This window comes from Sphaeramia orbicularis, chromosome 20 (genome assembly GCF_902148855.1).
Source record: "Sphaeramia orbicularis chromosome 20, fSphaOr1.1, whole genome shotgun sequence".
Taxonomy (NCBI): domain Eukaryota; kingdom Metazoa; phylum Chordata; class Actinopteri; order Kurtiformes; family Apogonidae; genus Sphaeramia; species Sphaeramia orbicularis.
The window spans coordinates 1,510,779-1,530,062 of NC_043976.1; the positions used below are offsets into that span (position 1 = coordinate 1,510,779).

Here is a 19,284-nt window from a genome sequence, read left to right on the forward strand (position 1 = left end):
GGAGAACCCACATCACTCCCATCCTTAAATCTCTCCACTGGCTCCTGTTCTATATCGTCTTCATTTCAAAATTCTTCTGCTACCTTTCCGGGCCCTACATGGCCAGGCCCCTGCATACATTGCTTCCCTGATCCAGCCCTACAGCTCGACTCGTAGCTTGAGGTCTTCAGGACAGCACCTGCTGATGGTTCCACACACCTGCTGATGGTTCCACACACCTGCTGATGGTTCCACACACCTGCTGATGGTTCCACACACCTGTTTTAGCACACGCGGTGACAGGTCTTTTAAAGCTGTGGACCACGTCTATGGAATGACCTGCCTCTACACCTACGGTCCATGGACTCTGTACAGAGCTTTAAGAAACACCTCCAAACCCTCCTGTTCAAAAAGGCTTTTTAGTCTCCCACCTGACCCAGGACCACCACAGACTGATTACACTCTATGTATTCATCATAACGTACTCCATGTGTCATCCCCCCCCCCAGTCTCTCTATATCTCTATCGCTCTCTCTTTTCTCCTCCTTTACTCTCTCTCTCTCTCTTTAACCCCAACTGGTCCAGGCAGACGTCCATCCTTCAGGAGTCTGGGTCTGCTCCAGGTTTCTGCTGTTAAAGGGAAGTTTTTCCTTCCACTGTCACCAATCACAAGTGTTTGCTCCTGAAGGATTCTGTTGGGTCTCTGTAAACTGGATTTGATTCTGATTTGAATTGATAAAGCACTTTGTGACTCTGTCTGTGAAAAGTGCTCTAGAAATAAAATTTACTTTACTTTACTTACTTTACTTACTGTCCAGTGTTAAACTGAGGACAACGATGTGTCATTTTATTGGGTTAAAAGAAGGTCCACATGTGAGTTTGATGTCTGCTGACTCTCTTCACCCCCCAGGTCCGTCCACATCAGACTCAGACCTGAAGGAGGTGGAGGACGGCGGACAGGACTGTGTGGACCGAGACCCTCACCTGAATCCTGCAGATCCAGAGAAGCAGCAGCTTGTCTGCACAGAGGTTCAGGCTAGAGCGTCCACCTGGGAGGTACGGCCGTAGAACGGACAACCATTTGGACAAACGACGGTAAAGTCATGAACCAGGACATGGACTGAACTAAAACTGGACCTTTGTCATTTCTAGGAGTTCACACCTGAAGTATCAGCTGAGTCTGGACTCACTTCATACAGGTAACCAAACGTCCAAATACACAACACCCATCATATGTCAGGGCTTTAAGGAGAACTGTTCAGATTCTGTCTTCAACGATTCACAGTTTTCATGTGATTTCCTTGATGAAAACCCAAGACATGGACTGGTATGGAGTTGTGATGAAATGAGTCAGTTGTGTCCCTTTCAGTGTTTATGCTTTCAACACTCGTTCTTCAGTTTCTAGTGTTCATCCTGTCGCAGCTGTTCCATTCACATTTAGTCCAGAAATACAGTTTGTTCCTCTGACTTTAAAAACACCACACAAAGTCCAGTTTAATCACCAAATTGTTCAGTAAGTCAAAGGCCTGATGAAGACTGGGTTTGTCATGATTTCAGAAGAACTAGAAGCTAAAACCATAGTTACTGATCAGCGAAGGTTTAAAGGTGGGTTAGGAGACGTTTTCCTGGAGCATTTTTTACTATATTGCTTAAAATCCCCTTCACACCAATTAATTAAATACTTTAACTCAAAAATAAAAAATGTTCATCACCTGTGGAATGGACAGGACTGAAAAAACACCATCCAATCATTTTAACCGACCCATCGAAATAATTGAATTGTGATATGTCTATCAAACTCAACTGCCGTTTGTCCCTCCCCCCTCTGTGTGTACCCCTCTCTGTGCACGAATTGCACATTCTGAGTCTGGGAACACTTGTACAGGAAACAGTCAGAGCTTGGCTATATTAGTTATATTAGGATGGAAAATTCATTGGTACGCTGTTTTATCACTAACATAAATCACTAGGAAATGTAACGGTAGTTAGATAGGTTTGAACTGGAGCTGTTCTGCCAACAAACATTATAGTGAAATGAACAGATTACAGCGTTCAAAGCAAACTGTCATGGGCTGTTAGTCTGACATCAGTTGTACTGCAATTAGCTGTTCTTACCAGATTGAGATTACTTAGAACACGTAGCAAAATAACAAGTCCAACTTCTGATCTAATATACTGATGAAAAGACGCACCTGCAGACCTGAATTCAGACGCATAGATCTGCGGACTGGGGGGGGTTGATGCTGTTCAGCGCTTGTGAACCCTCGGGAACAAGCATTGCGCGTTTCGGTACTCTGGAGGCATTTGGACTTTTGAATTGTGTATTGTCAAAATGTAGCTTCCTTGAACTGTTTTTCCAGGATCTTGGACTCTACCTTTAATGCAGAGTCTTGTTTTCAGACGTTGAATGTTGAGACAAAGACAGCGTCGATGACTGACTGAGGACGTTAAACCTGCAGCCTCCACGTGGACAGAGGACAGTAATAGGACCGCTCTGTGTCTCCCAGGTTCAGGTGTCCTCATTCAGGTGCCTTCCGTTGTACTTGGACTGGATTGGTGTTCGTTGTGACTCGGGAGGCGGGGCTGAAGTACAGGACCGTCCAATGGGATGAGCCCCTCCTCCGGTCAGCCGGCAGGACGCCTGCAGGGCCGCTGTTCAGTATCGACAGTCCTGAGAACGCCGTTTGTCAGCTCCACCTCCCACACTGTGAGACAAAACCCGGTAAGGAAGTTCAACAGCTGAACCGCGGTCCTGCCGACGTCTGCCAGAGGACGAAGAGCTCCTCACAGACACAACATGAACCCACTCCATCCTCAGGTTCATCTGTTCACACACTGTGGTGAGGTGGTTGTGAATGAAAACTGAAGGCTGTGTGTTTTTGCAGGTCAACGCTCTAAAAGCCTGCTGTCTGTCGTCCACATCACTGATGATGGAATGGAGTTCATTGAACCTCTGGAGATCACAGACACTCATGTGGTCATCGACGTCCCACATCTGTGTCTGTTTGGCCTCGTCTGGGGGGCTTTAAGATGGATGTACCAATACATCAGATCCAGTAGTGATTTCTCTCAGACTGCAGTGGAAGCTTCCCCTAAAATTATGAAAATTAAATGGTTAAATCTGTTCGGTTGTGTTGACGTTTTATTGACTACAAATGTGTTAGAACACGTTCATCTCTCAGACCAGTTGGTTCAGAATCAGCTTTATCCCAGATCAGTGGACTGGCTGTTGTTCACTTCTCCTCCGTTCCCGTGTCTGTTTTCTCCTCCATCTCTGCTCAGTGCATGTGTCCACAGACTGTGTCCGTCTGTGGGCTTCAGTGGGACTGAGTGGAACTGGTTTAAACTGACTCTAAACTGGACGCTAATTGGATAAATGCCACGATGTTGTCCCGCCCCCGGACACCGGGTGTCTCTGGGGGTGAATGGAGCTGTGGGCGGAGCTCGGCCAGGCCGGATGCCAAAATCCCACGTGCTGATTGGAGGATCGGTCGAAAGGCTGAATCCTGTTTGATTGACAGCTGTTTTCAGATCTGCTCCTTCACTGACACAGTTCAGTTTAATACCGTCACACATTCTGCTGGGAAATCACACAAACCACTACCAAAGTACTGGTTCATTTCTTACACTGTAAATAAAACACACTCATTGGACTTCCTTGTTTCAGTTTAACATAATTTCAGCGTTTTCTTGTTTCATTTTCATAATTTAATCATTTCTTGTTCAGTTTCATCTGGTTTTGTAGATAGTTCAATCAGTCAGACTGTCGGCTCGGTCACAGTGAAAGGAGCATCTGTAGTTTAAAAAGGGTGAAGTCTGACACCCACAATGCACTGGGCCAAGGCCGTCTGAGCAGACCAGCTCTGCTGGACATTCAGAGGACACTGGTCCAGTCCTGGAAAAGACGCCTACTGTGTACGATAAGGACACTGAGCATTTTCTGAAAAAGGAACGGAGGGACCAATGTATGTTTAAATAACCTGACAATTTTTTTTATCTTTTTTTTTTTTTTTTTTTTGATGTAAGCCGACAATGAGCTTCCCCTGTCTGAAAGACCAGCAGCCGCCACTGGTCAGATCAGTCAGTGGCCAAGTTCTGCTGTTCCTCAAACCACCAAACCCAAGAACACAAAGACAAAAACTAGACATGTTACTACTGCCAGTCAACATCCCTGTGGAAGATGTAAAGACTTTTGTAAGTTTTTAGTCCAAAATTCATTGTTAAAGCTGCAAATATAAATAAAAACCCACAAATAAACCTTTTCAGCTGCACTTTCCACAACCAATAAACATATCTGGAATAGGTACATGTTAATACTGTTGTAATATGTCAAATTTAGCTTAAAATGGTTGTCAGTACCTCTGTCTCTCATTAAGTAGTTGAATTAATGTAAAGGAACCGGTCTGAACTTTGACTTCATCTTTATGTGATTTTATAGAAGTGAAAAATCTGGTCGTGGTGTTGACAGCTGAAATAAAAAGACAGTTTTGATTTGAGACTGTCAGTCATCTCAGGTTTGAAACAAATGAAGACACTGTGATGGCATTAAATTAATTTGTTGTTTAATCTAATAAAACTATTTCAATATATCCTGAGGTGAAAGAAGATGAAGATGGAGCTGTGTGCATCGAGGTTCCCTCCAAATGTATACTCATCATAAACCCACGTTACACTGTTGATTGTCCTGAAGCCTGTTTGATACAGCCTGAGGTGAGTAGAATGACAAATGACCCCTGTCAGAACTTGAGTCATTAAACTACTGTAATACTTCTACTGTTTAAAACTATGAATTTGCTGCTGGTTACAGGATGCAGATTTTGACTTCAATTTTGGACCAAATTATCACCCAATGTTTGAGATCCGCCTGCCAACAAACACTAAAGAAGTGACTTTAACGATCCGAGACCAAGAAAATACAGATGTGTGGAGGCATAAAGTGGATCTGACTGGTAAGACTTTATCATCCTGTAGAACTGTTTCATAGCTGTTAAGGTCCAAGCATCAACTGCACTGGGAAACAACTGTTTCTGCTGAGATTTTTTAGCCTTCTGTATTGTTCTTCCGATACTTTATGTTGTGGAGCCTAAACTGTAGACAGTGGAAAAGGGAAGTCCAAACAGAAGAAGATAACAGATGCTGAAAACTTTGGAGAAAAATTAACCACAAGGGGGCAATTGAATAAACTGAAATGTTCATACTGTATATGGAGCTGTCGAATACTTAATATCTGCATGTTCTGTGGATGGAGCTCATACTTCTGATCAGCCATAACATCATGACCACTGACAGGTGAAATGGTGAGAATGCTGATTATCTCATTACAGCAGCAGGGGATTACTGCACCAACATTTAGTCCTCAAAGTTGATATGTTGGAGGCAGAAAAATGGGCAACATGAGGATCCAAGTGACTTTTACTGTGCCCTCCTGAAGGGGAGGCAAGGGCTATTGTTTTTGGTTCAGTTTGTTTCTTTGTTTGTTTACATTTTAGCAGCAAAACTGTTGATTGAATTCATACCAAACTGGGTTTATAGATTACCAATGACCAAGAACAGATGTGGCTACATTTTGGGAAAAGTAGGCCAGAATTCAAATGTATGAATTTTTAGAAAATGTTTTCTTCCCCCCTTTACTTATAATGGGCCAAATTTCAAATGTCTGTAAAAACATCCATTTTGTTTGAAGTTACTTCAAACTTTGCACATATATAGAGGCAGTCGATATGCTGACATCAGCACATGCATAGACATGATGACATCAGCTGGATCAATGCCTAAATAAGCTACAATACATGCGAGGGGCGGGGTTTGTTGCGCCTTGAACCACTTGTTCAAGAAGGAACAAATTGTCTAAAAAATGATCAAGTCAGACCTTCTTCAAAACTGCAGATCTGGTCAGGTGTTCCTGGTCTGCAGCGGTTAATACCTACCAAGAAGGGACTAAGGAAGGACATCCCAACTTCAGTCAGTCAGTCAGTCAGTCAGTCAAATTTTATTTAAATAGCATCAAATCCTAATAAAAGTTATCTCATGGGACTTTACATTCAGAGCTGGTGTAGACCAGACTCTTAACCTCACTTCATTTGAGCTTCTATGGGATGTGGTGAGCAAACAAGTCCAGTCCCTTGTAACCTCTAGGACTTAAAGGATCTGCTAATGTATTGGTGGCAGATACCACAGCGCACCTTCAAAGCTCTTGTGGAGTCCCTACACCACATTAGGCAGGTGGTAAGAATATTATGCTCCCACAGACACTCGATCGGGTTCAGACGTAGTTGTCCTGCAGACAACTTTTTGAACCTCTGCAGACCAGGAACACCCAACAGGAGCTTGTGTTTGAAGATGCTGTAACTCAGTGATTTGGTCATCACACTTTGTCTCAAGCCTTCTATGGACATAAACATTAGTTCCACTTCACCTGTCAGTGGTGATTGGTGTTCATCTGGAGAAACAGGATATATGGAGGATATTTAATGAAAACTTACCAAATGGTGTTGTCATTCTTTTAGATCTATCTGGAGGGTTTGTGTCACTAATGTGTTGTTGACTTTCAATCTATAAATCACAGATTGATGAATTTATTACTGATGTTTGTTGGTTCAAGTATGGGTAAGGATGCTATGTTTATTACTTGATGGGATTTGTATTAGTTAGATTTACTGAAGAAAAATTGAATGTAGACCAGACTCTTAACTCCACTTCATCTGAGCATGCATTAAAATCAGAGTGAGAGGTTATATAACTTTATATATGAAGTGTAGGAGTACAGTTGTCAACACTTCACCTTCAGAAATCATGTTTTGTTGACTTTTATGCAATAACAACACCTTCCACGTTTCCTCTGTTTCGTCTGAACCCACTGAGGTCATGTTTGAGGTAACCAGGTGTGAAATGCTGCCACTTACAGATCCTGCTGTCGGTGCAGATACTCAACGCAGATGTCAGCAGAACATCTCACCAGAGGAGAAGTTGTCTTCAGTTCGGCCTCAGTTTGTTGAACGTGTCACCCTTGTTCTGAAGCAGCTGCTGGACAGACTTTTGACAGAAAAGATCATCAATGATGAAGAAAGAGAATCATTTGCAACAAAATCCAGAGCTGACAAGGTTCGACACATGATGAATATGATGCGAAACAAAGGCCCAAGGGCCTGTTCATTTCTGATCTCAGCCTTCTGTGAACTGGACCCGCACCTTTCCCAAACCCTGAACCTCTATCCACACTAACTCATTTCCATTTCAGTTTTCTCTGACTGCTTTGCCCGTTGTCACAATGTCAAAATGTTTTACATACAATATATCGCCAAAAGTATCAGGACACTTCCAAATGACTGAATAAAGGTGTTCTGATTACTTCCATGTCCTCTGGTGTACAAACTGAATCACCTAGACATGCAGACCAATTCTACAAACGTTAGTGAAAGAATGACTCTCAGGAGCTCAGTGAATTTCAGCGTGGTACCACGATAGGATGCCACCTCCAACCATGAAAAGTCCTTACTACTATATATTCCATGGTCGGGCATTTGTGGCTTTATAACAAAATGGAAGCGGTTTGGACCAATAGTAACTCAGCCGCATGGTGGTCATCTGTGTTAAATCACAGTGGGGTCAGTGCAAGCAGAGTCCACTCTGTGCAGAAGTCCAGAAGTTTCTGCAGTTGTATCTACAGACATCCAAACTCCAAAACAGTGCATAGAGAGGTTCACGGAATGGGTTTTTATGGCTGAGCAGCTGCATCCAAGCCTTCCATCACCAAGGTCAGTGCAAAGCGTGGGACGCAGTGGTGTAAAGCCAGTCCAGAGCAGTGGACACTGTCCTCTGGACTGACCGATCACACCTCTGTCTGCCTGTCCTGTGGACCAGTCTTGGTTTGGTTCCAGGTCAACAGTACTAAACTGACTGTACTGTGCCAAATGTAAAGTTTGGTGGAGGGGGGTTTATGAGGTGGGGGTGTTTTCCAGGGGTTGGACTTGCCCGTTTGCTCCAGTCAGAGGAACTCTTAAGGCTTCAGCAGAACATGACATTGGGAACAGTTTGGGGACGACCCCTTCATGTTCAACATGACTGACACCAGTGCATCAAACTATTATTACTTATTATTTGCAATCATTACTGTAACCACTGTTATTATTGATATTATTATTAGTAGTAGTAATAATTACTACTTGTACTTTTAATGTGAAATTTCCAGTTTTACTACTGTTTCAATAGTTATTATTATTTTCTTATTTTCTTTCTTCTTATAACTGTACATATGAACCAACCTGGAGGCTCTGCCCAAGGGATCAGTGAAGTTATACCAAATTTAACCCAATTTAATCTCATCTAATTTCATCTAATCTAGTCTAATTTAATTTAATATCATCTAATTTAACTTAATCTCATCTAATGTAATCTAAAACCATGCCTGTAATTCAGCAAATCTACTGTATGTATCTGCTTTTTCTTGTAATGGAGTATTTATTTATTTATTCATTTATTTATTTATATTTTGTCCTCTGTGTTGTTCCGTTTACTTCCTTTCTGCCTGTGTATTTGTTCATGTGCTGTTGTGTGCGTGTGCAGAGGCGTGTGTTCTCGTGTCAAACAAACGGATCAGATTGTGATTTTAAAGGTCGACGCGTCGTCCTTCACTGTTTACACATGAAGCAGAGTCAGACCTGCAGCTGCGTGGGTTCAACACGTCCACGTCCTGGAAGTGGACGAAGCGTCTGGGTCTGGTTCAGGGTCTGCTTCTGGGTCTGGTTCAGGGTCTGCTTCTGGGTCTGGTTCAGGGTCTGCTTCTGGACCGTCTTCACTCCAGTCTCCTCCTCTGCTGTTTACTCTGTCCTCCTGGGGGTTTGTGGAGCGGGTTGTGGTTTGTCTGAGCTTTCCCGGGGTCTTTGAACACACCGTGGTGGTGCCAGTGCCAACAGGATGTGGTGCTCCTGCTGCTGTTGTGTGTCTGCCAGGGTCCAGCTGTTGGACGGTAAAAACACACACCACATGACTACACTATCAGCTTCTGGAAACACTTTATGGACGGTTCATGTCACACAGGTGAAAGCATTTGGGGAGGGACAGGATTTATGTCACTTTCCTGTTTTTTGTTGATGTTTTTCAGCTCAACTCAGTGAAATCAGTCCCAAACATCCAATTCAATCCAACTTTATCTGTAAAACACTTTAAAACCACCTCAGTGGACCAAAGTAATGTACAGAAACATAAATAAACAAAATAACAGAGTAAAATACAAGAGTAGATTAACAGACACAGAACAACTGTAAAAATAAAATTAAAAACCAAAAAATAAATGGATGAATAGAACTACAGAAGGATCCTAGATGACAGAGTGTGTAGATGAACCTGCTGCTGTTTGTCTGGATGAAAGGATTTAGTGAGAACACGTCTGTGTCAACAGTCCAGAAATGAAAAGACACAAGACAACCACACTGACACACGACAGATCATGTGCAAAAGCTGTTCAGAGTCTGAAAGTAAATATGAGTGGACACAAGGATGCACATTTATGTTAAAAGAACATGTATTGGTTTTAAAGGGCTTCAGCTGTAAAATAGTGATCATTTAAAACTTAAGCAACGGTACAGAAAAGGATTAGGGCCACTAGAAAATGTAAAAAAATTAATTAAGGTCCAATAGAAGTTTTTTTTTAATTATTGTTCTGAGAAAAAACTCAGAATTCTGACTTTTTTCTCAGAATAATAATTTTAAAAATATATTTGACCTTGATTTTTTTTTTCCCCAGTGGCCCTAATCCTCCTCTGTTCAACGGACTTCCTTTGTTACAGTATGTTAAAAAAAAAAACCCAAACAAACAAACATTATATGCATCTATATTTGAGAATTATAGCAGTAATTGAAAAAAAATCTATCTCTCTATCTCTCTATCTATCTATCTATCTATCTATCTATCTCTCTATCTCTCTATCTATCTATCTATCTATCTATCTATCTATCTATCTATCTATCTATCTATCTATCTATCTATCTATCTATCTATCTATCTCTCTATCTATCTATCTATCTATCTATCTATCTATCTATCTATCTATCTATCTATCTATCTATCTATCTATCTATCTATCTATCTATCTATCTTTATCCTTCTACTTGACATCATGTCTTGTGTAGCTGAAGCTGTAAAGTGGCAGCATTAACAGGCTTTGCTTCTTTGCTTCTGCCTCAGCCTTTTTCAGTCCAGTTGTTTTACATTTCTCTCTTCTTCTGTTGTTCTGAAACGCAAATATGACTGAAAATAAACTTAACTAACTTTTATTATCATATATACAGCTCACAAATACAAAACTTAATTCAGAATTAAAATTCAAATGTTTGGAATAAAATAATAAAATCCAGAGTCTCCAGTTAAATAAAAGCTTTCTGTTTATACAGTCTAAAGAATGATGACTGAATAAAAGTATGTCAGTTAATTTATGCAGTTTTCATGTCTATAAAAGTTCACAACACACACACACACACACACACACACACACACACACACACACACACACACACACACACACACATATTTTGGAAATATACACTATAAAGCATACCAATGAAAACCAGAAAGAAAATAACTGGACATATTAGAGGAAAACACAAGACAAAATAAAAAATATATACATAAATTATGAATATTGTTGCTTTTCTGCCAGTTTTATTCATTATTTTTTCAACCCCTGTTAAATTTGTTTCTTTTATTGATTTTTGTGGAACATTAAATCAACCCCTGGTATTTGTTTTAGTGCTAAACTTAACTCTTTCTTGTGTTTGACACATATTTGCTGTATTTTTATCACCTTCCTGTTTGTTCATCAAACATCCAGGATTATTTTTTATTCCTAGACTTCTTTTTTCCTGATTTGTATTTGAATTTAATATTTGTCAGCTGTTATTGATATTCTGTTCCCTCAGGCAGCGTATGGCACACTGACACACAGGATGGGAAACTGAAGGAAAGAAACACACATTAACCCTTTCATGTACAGTGGTCAGTCCAGTGGTCAGTCCAGTGGTCAGTTCTTCTCCAGCTGTTCTCTTGTATATTCATGGGTTTGGTTGTTTCAGTTCCAGATCGGCCAACACAGTGGACACTGATGCACCATCCCATAATAATCCACTGCAGTTCAGACCAGTACTGGAACTGTGCTGTTCTTGTCTGAGTGTAAATCAGTTGCTTGTTATTGTTATTAGACTGTAGTTTTTTGGGTTGTTTTTTGTTTTTGTTTTTTTTGTTTTTTTTGGAGGGGGGGTTGCGCATATTATCTCCATAGAATTAGTAAAAACTAATATTACAGTGTGTTAAAATGTGACAAAACATCCGATTAGCAGCATTAAAAACTGTATTTCATAGTTTTCACACAGTGTATCAGTAAATCCATGTTTCTCTGCTTCAAAACTTCAACCCCTGGTGTCCAGTGGGGTGTCCAGTGGAGTGTCCAGTGGAGTGGACATGTTTTTGCGACTCCATGAAAAACAGGTTCATAAAAAAATTCTTCAATCACATTGTTTTTTTTTCAGGCCTAAAGAGGAACAAAAACACTCAGGAAAAAACTCTTTGTAAGGGTCAAAACAGGGTATTCCACATGTGTGTGTGGGGCCATGTCAGAGCCAGCTGCAGCCACAGCTGGACTGGTCAGTTCAGTGTGGTCAGCTCAGTCTGGTCAGTTCAGTGTGGTCAGTTCAGTGTGGTCAGCTCAGTCTGGTCAGTTCAGTGTGGTCAGCTCAGTCTGGTCAGTTCAGTGTGGTCAGTTCAGTGTGGTCAGCTCAGTCTGGTCAGTTCAGTGTGGTCAGCTCAGTGTGGTCAGCTCAGTGTGGTCAGTTCAGTGTGGTCAGTTCAGTGTGGTCAGTTCAGTCTGGTCAGCTCAGTGTGGTCAGTTCAGTCTGGTCAGTTCAGTGTGGTCAGCTCAGTGTGGTCAGTTCAGTGTGGTCAGTTCAGTCTGGTCAGTTCAGTCTGGTCAGTACAGTGTGGTCAGTTCAGTGTGGTCAGCTCAGTCTGGTCAGTTCAGTGTGGTCAGTTCAGTGTGGTCAGTTCAGTGTGGTCAGCTCAGTGTGGTCAGTTCAGTGTGGTCAGTTCAGTGTGGTCAGCTCAGTGTGGTCAGCTCAGTGTGGTCAGTTCAGTCTGGTCAGCTCAGTGTGGTCAGTTCAGTCTGGTCAGTTCAGTGTGGTCAGTTCAGTGTGGTCAGCTCAGTGTGGTCAGTTCAGTGTGGTCAGCTCAGTGTGGTCAGTTCAGTGTGGTCAGCTCAGTGTGGTCAGCTCAGTGTGGTCAGTTCAGTGTGGTCAGCTCAGTGTGGTCAGTTCAGTGTGGTCAGTTCAGTGTGGTCAGCTCAGTGTGGTCAGCTCAGTGTGGTCAGTTCAGTGTGGTCAGCTCAGTGTGGTCAGCTCAGTGTGGTCAGCTCAGTGTGGTCAGTTCAGTCTGGTCAGCTCAGTGTGGTCAGTTCAGTCTGGTCAGTTCAGTGTGGTCAGTTCAGTGTGGTCAGCTCAGTGTGGTCAGTTCAGTGTGGTCAGCTCAGTGTGGTCAGTTCAGTGTGGTCAGCTCAGTGTGGTCAGCTCAGTGTGGTCAGTTCAGTGTGGTCAGCTCAGTGTGGTCAGTTCAGTGTGGTCAGTTCAGTGTGGTCAGCTCAGTGTGGTCAGCTCAGTGTGGTCAGTTCAGTGTGGTCAGCTCAGTGTGGTCAGTTCAGTGTGGTCAGCTCAGTGTGGTCAGCTCAGTGTGGTCAGCTCAGTGTGGTCAGTTCAGTGTGGTCAGCTCAGTGTGGTCAGCTCAGTGTGGTCAGCTCAGTGTGGTCAGCTCAGTGTGGCTCCAGCTGGACCTGCAGGGTCCTCCAGAACAGGGGAAGCACATGTGGGAATGGCAGCAGCTCCAGCTCACTGTCTGAGGGGACACGGCTGGGTTCGGACCGGTCAGAGCCTCAGCATCCAGGCATGAAAGGGAAAAACACCCAGGTGTGCGCACGTGAAGGTCACGTGTGTGTGTCACGCAGGGGAAAGGAGGCGGAGTCAGCTGGAGGAGGAGGAGGAGGAGGCGGCAGGAGCAGAGGAGCAGCAGAGCCGCAGGAGCATGGACATCTGCGTCCTCACAGACCAGTACCGCTGGAGCCGGGACACGCAGCGGACCCGGACCCGGGTGTGTCTGTTCAGGAAAGGTGAGCGGAACCGGAACCGGAAACGGAACCTTATGTGTCTGCGCGTGGTTTTCCGCGAGTCAAACAACACTTCCGGGTTTATGTGAAGGAGAAGGGGATTCCAACACACACAAGTAAAAAAATAAACTCAAAGAATCTAGAACCTGCGACAAAACTGTCCTTGTCGGAACCAAATGTTCTTTTTCATCTGCTTTCTTTGTTCAGGATGCTGATCAGGATGCTGATACTGATCAGCCTTGGCGGAGGTCTGCGCTCTCCGAGTGCTTCTAGTTGTTCAGGATTTTATTCATTAGACCTTTAGTTTTGGACCCCAACAGACATTTGAGGCTGTTGAGGATGATACTGTGTTCAGTTTGAAAGACTTTAAATCATTTCCCACCGTTTTATAGATGGGACAATCGCAATAATCAGATCGAGTGACAATGAAAATAATAATTTGTTGCAGCTTTAGTCATTAAAAGTCTAACAGTTTATTTATTCATGCTGTTTTTACTGGAGAAGAAAAGTATTTGACATTAAACACTCGAACACAAACATTTCATTGTTGGTGACTGATTACGCTTCAGGAATAAGGACAGATTTGACCTAAATAACTTAAAATGACATTAATCAAGTGACAGAAATATGATGTTTGGGTTTGATCCAGTTGTGGTCGTACACATGAATAGACACGATTATCAATATGAAGAAAACTAATAGAATTATCTCAAATGAAATTGCAGTTTGGTTATTATGTCATAATAGATAAAGACTATTGGGTGAACGTAGAGAAGCATCAGTTGAGTTAATTTTGGAAAGAAAATCTTCACCAGTTTTCTCAGAACAAAATGGTTCCATTAGTCCAGTGGTTTTCTAACTTTTTACAGTGGAGTACCCCCTGAAATATACTTTTTTAGCCAAGTACCCCCAACTCTTGTTTCAGTGTTTTTGATTGGGGAAAAAAAAAAAAAAAGTCCAAATGTGTACCTGTGAAAAAGGTGTTTGTTTATATTGTCAAAACTTTGTAAACAAACAGCATATACTATATTAAATATGTAAAAAATACATTTTTAAAGTAAATATTGTGCAAAATATAAACTGAACAGCGCCCTCTTTCATTGATAAGAAATAATAAATGAATTAGTCATTAATTAATAAATGAACCTTTCATCAATAAAAAATAAAAAATAATTCCTTATCTACTCAGATAAACTCATGTTGAATCATATAAAATATAAATGTTCTTCAAATGTTACCAAAGCTTCAACAAAATGATAAACAATAAAACTAGGATGTGAATGTATTTATTGTGTTTTATATTTCAGCATTAATTCTATTTATTTATTTTATATTCAGTACATGATGACTTATTTAATGTATTTGACAGAAACATTTGCAGTACCCCCTGGGCTTCTTCCCAGTACCCCTGGGGGGTACGGGTACCCCACTGTGGGAGCCCCTGCATTAGTCCATTTATAGTTTAGTTCAAAACCAAACTACCTGAAATCACCACGTTCAGCTGCACTTTACATGTTTTTCAGTTAGTATGGTAAAGTTTTATGACAGTTAATTTTGTTCTTTTACTTGTTAAATGTGTGTTTTTTTATAGTTCAGTACTTTTCAAGTTGTTTTTATCGATAAATTATTGATAACTAGGGGTGTAAGAAAATATCAGTTCTGCAATATATAATGATATTTCATTTTGCAATAATATATTGATATTAAAAAGTACTGTATCGATATTTTTTAGGTATTTATTCAAATGCAGATATTGTGGAGGTTTAATTTTGTTTTTCTTTTTTGTTTATATTTTGTTTATTATTATTTAACACTCTTTTATTAAATCGTGTTTATTTTTTGTTGGTATCGCACAAAAATCCTGTTCTGATGTTAGTTGTGAACTAATAGAATCTGAACATTTGAACAGGATCTGAAACTGGAATGTCTGTAAAACAGAATTTCAGTTTGAACACAGGAATATTTTGTGATACAGCTTTAGATCCTGTTGGGATCAAATAAACGTGTTCAGTATTTGTGCAGATTTCTGCTGTAACTCAATTCTTCAAGGAAATAATCATTGAAAAAGAAGAAACAAAACCAAAAAAGGGCTTTTTTAACAGTATCATGATATATCATGATACATGGTCTGGTGATCCTAGTGTTGTCGTTTGTGTGGTATCTCCAGGTTCTTGCCGGTACACAGCCCTACTGATAACATCACTGTTCATGGTTTTCCTTCAGTCTCACAGGAACTGACCGACACCATCAGCATCATCGCTGTCAATCAGGGTTTGTCGTCGTCATGGGAACCAAACAGCTCCTCGCCGCTTGCCTGTTCGCCACCGGCTGCGGTCGTCGACCCCGGCTCGCTGACCTATGACCCCTGGCATGTGCACCTGGACCTTCACCGCAGGTCCCGCCCATCTTGCCCCCCTGTCAGCAGGTCTGTGGCGTTTACTGTCGACTGTTTTTTTTTTTACACAGTTAAAATTTGAGCTCATCAGCAGTGTTTCCAAACCCTTAAAATAACTCACTTCACTTACAAAAACATAACACAATTTAAAAGACACATTTCTCTTTTTTGTGTCAGTGTTTAATTGTATTGGGGGTAGGGATGGAACCAGATGAAAATGTCATATCACAGTTATTGTGACCAAAATTATCACAGTTCTCATTATTATCACGGTATTGTTGAAATTGTGCTCAAAATGTTCAAAGAGTACTAATACACACTGAAAGAACTGAACCAAGTTATATTTAAATAAACAAATAAAATAATCATCCCAATGTCCCTTCTGTGTCAGAAACATTCCAATATTAACCCTTAGTGGTCTGAGTCTATTCTGTCTGTTTTTCAGTCCTTTTGATTTGGCCTTTATATACTATAGAAACAAATGTTTACTATACCCATGTTTGGATCTGTTTTTTCATCTGTATCATCTGTCTATTATTTTTTCACTTTAACCTACTATAAAAACATAATAGGATAGAAAACACACAAAAAAAAATAAAATCCGATTTGAAAAATGTATATAATTTATTGCATAAATAACACCCAGATGCTTAGTGAACCTTTTCACAGACTTTAAAAGTGAATATTGGTTCAAATATTAGGTGTAAAAAATTAAAACTGTAATAAATTCAAACTATACTCAAATATTTGACATAAAAGCAGATCTTTCCATCGGGTTTTTTCCCCTAAAAGTGTGCTAATCAAACATGGTTATCATGAGAATTAGAATTTAAACGCTAATGCTAACCATCTGTAATTTTACTGCAGTTTATCGTTATACTGGTTACTGTTCCATCCCTAATTGGGGGTTATAGTTACAAAAGGAACGTGGTTTGAGTTAAAATTATAAGGTTATGTGATGATTATTTTCGTAGTTCCAGTAACAAACACATGGTTATGGTTGTTTTCAGGCATAAACTTGGTTAGCGTTGGTTAGCAGTCAGACCATATTTAAGGCCAAAACCAGAAACATAAACAATAAATATTACAAAAATAAACAAAGGCTTTACCTTCTGTTTGGGTTTGAAGTCCACCCAGGTTTTTTATTTCTCCAGAAACACTTCCTTCTAAGATGTGACTATATTACACGTCACTTGCTTTTTTTTTTTTTTTCTACAACCACAAGAGGTCACTGTACAGCCAGCAGAGGCACATGACCAGTGTTATTAGATATGTTTCCCACTGTTTTTATCTCCAGTTTCAAAGGTTTTCAAACCAGTGAGAAACGTAGAAGCTGTTGAATTGGTAAACGCAATTCAATATCATATGTTCAAGTTTCTTTGGTTAAGACCTGCAGTTTGTGGGGGCTCGTCCGGGATCAGTCACAGGTTCTCTACTTCTTTGGAGGAAATGAACTGGGGAAATTGGCTACGATGAAACCTTCACACCTCCGAAGACAAGAGGTTTTTTTAAGTTTCTTAAATTAACACTGGGGGCTCATCCAGGATCACTTGCCTATACTGACTAAATCTTTAAACCTCTTTGAACATGAGGGTTTTATCTGGGCAAGGCAAGGCTAATTTATTAGTCTAGCACAATTCATACACAGGGCAATGCACAGTACTTTACAAAAAGGAAAAGAGACAGATTAAAAACACACAATTACAATTAAAACATCATCAATAAAACAGAAATAATAATCAAATAAAATAAAGTAAAAGGTCAGAGGTCAGATCAAACCCTTTCAGTTGTTCTATGCACAGTTGAACAGAACTGTTCTCAGCCTGGACTGAAACACACAGAACTGAAACACACAGAACTGAAACACTGTCACAGTTCAGGTCTGTCTGAAGACTGTTCCAGAGTTTAACTGCATAGAACTGAAACACATAGAACTGAAACACAGCTTCAGCCTGTTTAGTCCTGATTCTGAGAACCAGCAAAAAACCAGTCCATGAGGTTCTCAGGGTCCCAGATGGTTCATATGGGACCAACATGTCCCAGATGGACTTTGGTTCTAGACCATGGACAGACTTGTAGACCAGCAGAGCTGTTTTAAAGTCTATTCTCTGAGCCACAGGAAGCCAGTGCACAGATCTGAGCACAGGACTAATATGGTGGTCCTTCCTGGTTCTAGTCTGGACCACAGGACTAATATGGTGGTCCTTCCTGGTTCTAGTCTGGACCCCAGTGCACAGACCTGGACCAGAACTGATATGGTGGTCCTTCCTGGTTCTAGTCTGGACCCCAGCAGCAGTGTTCTGGATGTTCTGCAGCTGTCTTCAGCTGGTTTACAGTCCAGTCAGAAGGCCGGTCCAGTAGTCTAACCTGGTCCAGATAAATGTATGGATCAGTCTGGTTCAGACCGGTTTAAACCTGTGACTGTACCAGTGTTTCTGAGATGGTCAGAGGCTGAGGATGGAACTGATGTGATGTGTCTGTTACAGTTCCGGTCTGAGTCCAGTATTAGCCCCAGATTTCCAACCTGGTGTTTAGCTTTTGCAGGAACAGATCCCAGATGACTGATGAGACTGGATCTGGGTTTTTGTGGGTCAAAGACAAGGACTTCAGTCTGGTCTGAGTTTAGCTGGAGTTAGTTGTTTCTAGGAGGCTTCAGGCTCTGAACGTCCATGAAACAGAAAGAAGAGTCAGTTAATCAATCAAAGGGCTGTATTTGTAGAGGGTGAAGGTGTGTGATGGCTGGAACTGTGGATAAATGACAGATTTTCTGCTCATACATGTGGAAGGGTGTAGTTTTTCTCTGGGTTACTCTAGGTTTTCTGAGCGGGGTTTGTTCTTTATCTGTTGGTCGTCTTTTCTAAACAGGTGTTCGTCTCTGTCGTCCGAGTCCAGAGGCCGAAACCTGTCAGAGTCGGACTCAGCGAGCAGCTCCGTGGAAAGGTGGCCCTGCAGCTCGTTCAGCAGCACCAAAGAAGAAGACATTCCCACAGGAGATGAAGACCCCCAGGCCCCCCACAGATCCAGACCGGAGGAGTCCTTCACAGTGGATCCCCTCACCGGATCCCCGCAGGATCCTCCGGACAGCAGCTCCGAGTCCCAGGAAGGTCCCGGAGGCGGGTCTGATGGGAGCTCCACCCCCGTGGCGTCCACCGGCGGCTCCACCTCCGACCTCCACCAGGACGTCGGTAACGCCGCCCCGCCGCAGGGCTACAGGAAGCCCCCGGGCCTAGGGTTCACCCGACACCTGAGTGTAGGGGGGGTGGGATACAACCAGAACCAGAACCACTACCCGTTCCCCAGCAGGAGGAGCCCCAGGATCTCCGAGGCGGCTCGGAGGCTCGGCATGTACTCATCCTTCTGATGGAACCAATCACAATAAAGAGTTCAGTCTATTTTTTTTTTTTATTTGAACAATTGAACAGTATATATGCATAATAGTATACATCAAAAACAGGATAGAAAATTTACAATTCACAAAATATTTTACATTTCAAATATATAGAAACACATGTAAGTAAAAACATATTTTAAATAAAAGGAAGAATGGTCTTTGTATAAATGGAAATTATACAAAATAAATAAGATTATACACTTGACAGTTTTTTTTAATTTTATTTGCTTTAGAATTTATGATGTTCTTTAAATTGTCTAAATAATTGGAGAAAAGGGCTTTAAAAACAATAATGTTCGGACACTGGTGTGCAAAGTTAGTGCAATGAATGTGAAATTTGGCAAAAATAACTAAAAGGTTGATAATATTTTTTTTTTCTG

At 41.3% G+C, this 19,284-nt stretch overlaps 2 protein-coding genes across 2 annotated transcripts; both read left to right on the forward strand.

Annotated features, from left to right (window-relative positions):
• Nucleotides 1-814: 814 nt before the first annotated feature.
• LOC115411491 (NACHT, LRR and PYD domains-containing protein 1b allele 2-like) lies at nucleotides 815-7,762 on the forward strand. The gene is made up of 8 exons (XM_030123657.1): nucleotides 815-1,035; nucleotides 1,132-1,178; nucleotides 2,487-2,701; nucleotides 2,865-3,030; nucleotides 4,056-4,173; nucleotides 4,576-4,689; nucleotides 4,787-4,928; nucleotides 6,884-7,762. The coding sequence occupies exons 1-8, from the start codon at nucleotides 817-819 to the stop codon at nucleotides 7,198-7,200; spliced, it is 1,338 nt and encodes a 445-aa protein (XP_029979517.1). The 5' UTR covers nucleotides 815-816; the 3' UTR covers nucleotides 7,201-7,762.
• Nucleotides 7,763-12,826: 5,064 nt separating this feature from the next.
• LOC115411681 (uncharacterized) lies at nucleotides 12,827-19,109 on the forward strand. Its single transcript, XM_030123892.1, has 4 exons — nucleotides 12,827-12,878; nucleotides 12,960-13,121; nucleotides 15,342-15,543; nucleotides 18,379-19,109. The coding sequence occupies exons 1-4, from the start codon at nucleotides 12,827-12,829 to the stop codon at nucleotides 18,872-18,874; spliced, it is 912 nt and encodes a 303-aa protein (XP_029979752.1). The 3' UTR covers nucleotides 18,875-19,109.
• Nucleotides 19,110-19,284: the final 175 nt, after the last annotated feature.

Bases quoted from the DNA above. Each gene is read 5' to 3' on its own strand.
- LOC115411681 (XM_030123892.1), top strand. From the start codon at position 12,827: ATGGCAGCAGCTCCAGCTCACTGTCTGAGGGGACACGGCTGGGTTCGG. The intron at 13,122-15,341 runs GTGAGCGGAACC...GTTTTCCTTCAG, and splicing joins GGTGTGTCTGTTCAGGAAAG to TCTCACAGGAACTGACCGAC. The intron at 15,544-18,378 runs GTCTGTGGCGTT...TTTTCTAAACAG, and splicing joins TCTTGCCCCCCTGTCAGCAG to GTGTTCGTCTCTGTCGTCCG.
- LOC115411491 (XM_030123657.1), top strand. From the start codon at position 817: ATGTGTCATTTTATTGGGTTAAAAGAAGGTCCACATGTGAGTTTGATG. The intron at 4,174-4,575 runs GTAAGTTTTTAG...ATATATCCTGAG, and splicing joins TGGAAGATGTAAAGACTTTT to GTGAAAGAAGATGAAGATGG. The intron at 4,690-4,786 runs GTGAGTAGAATG...TGCTGGTTACAG, and splicing joins CCTGTTTGATACAGCCTGAG to GATGCAGATTTTGACTTCAA.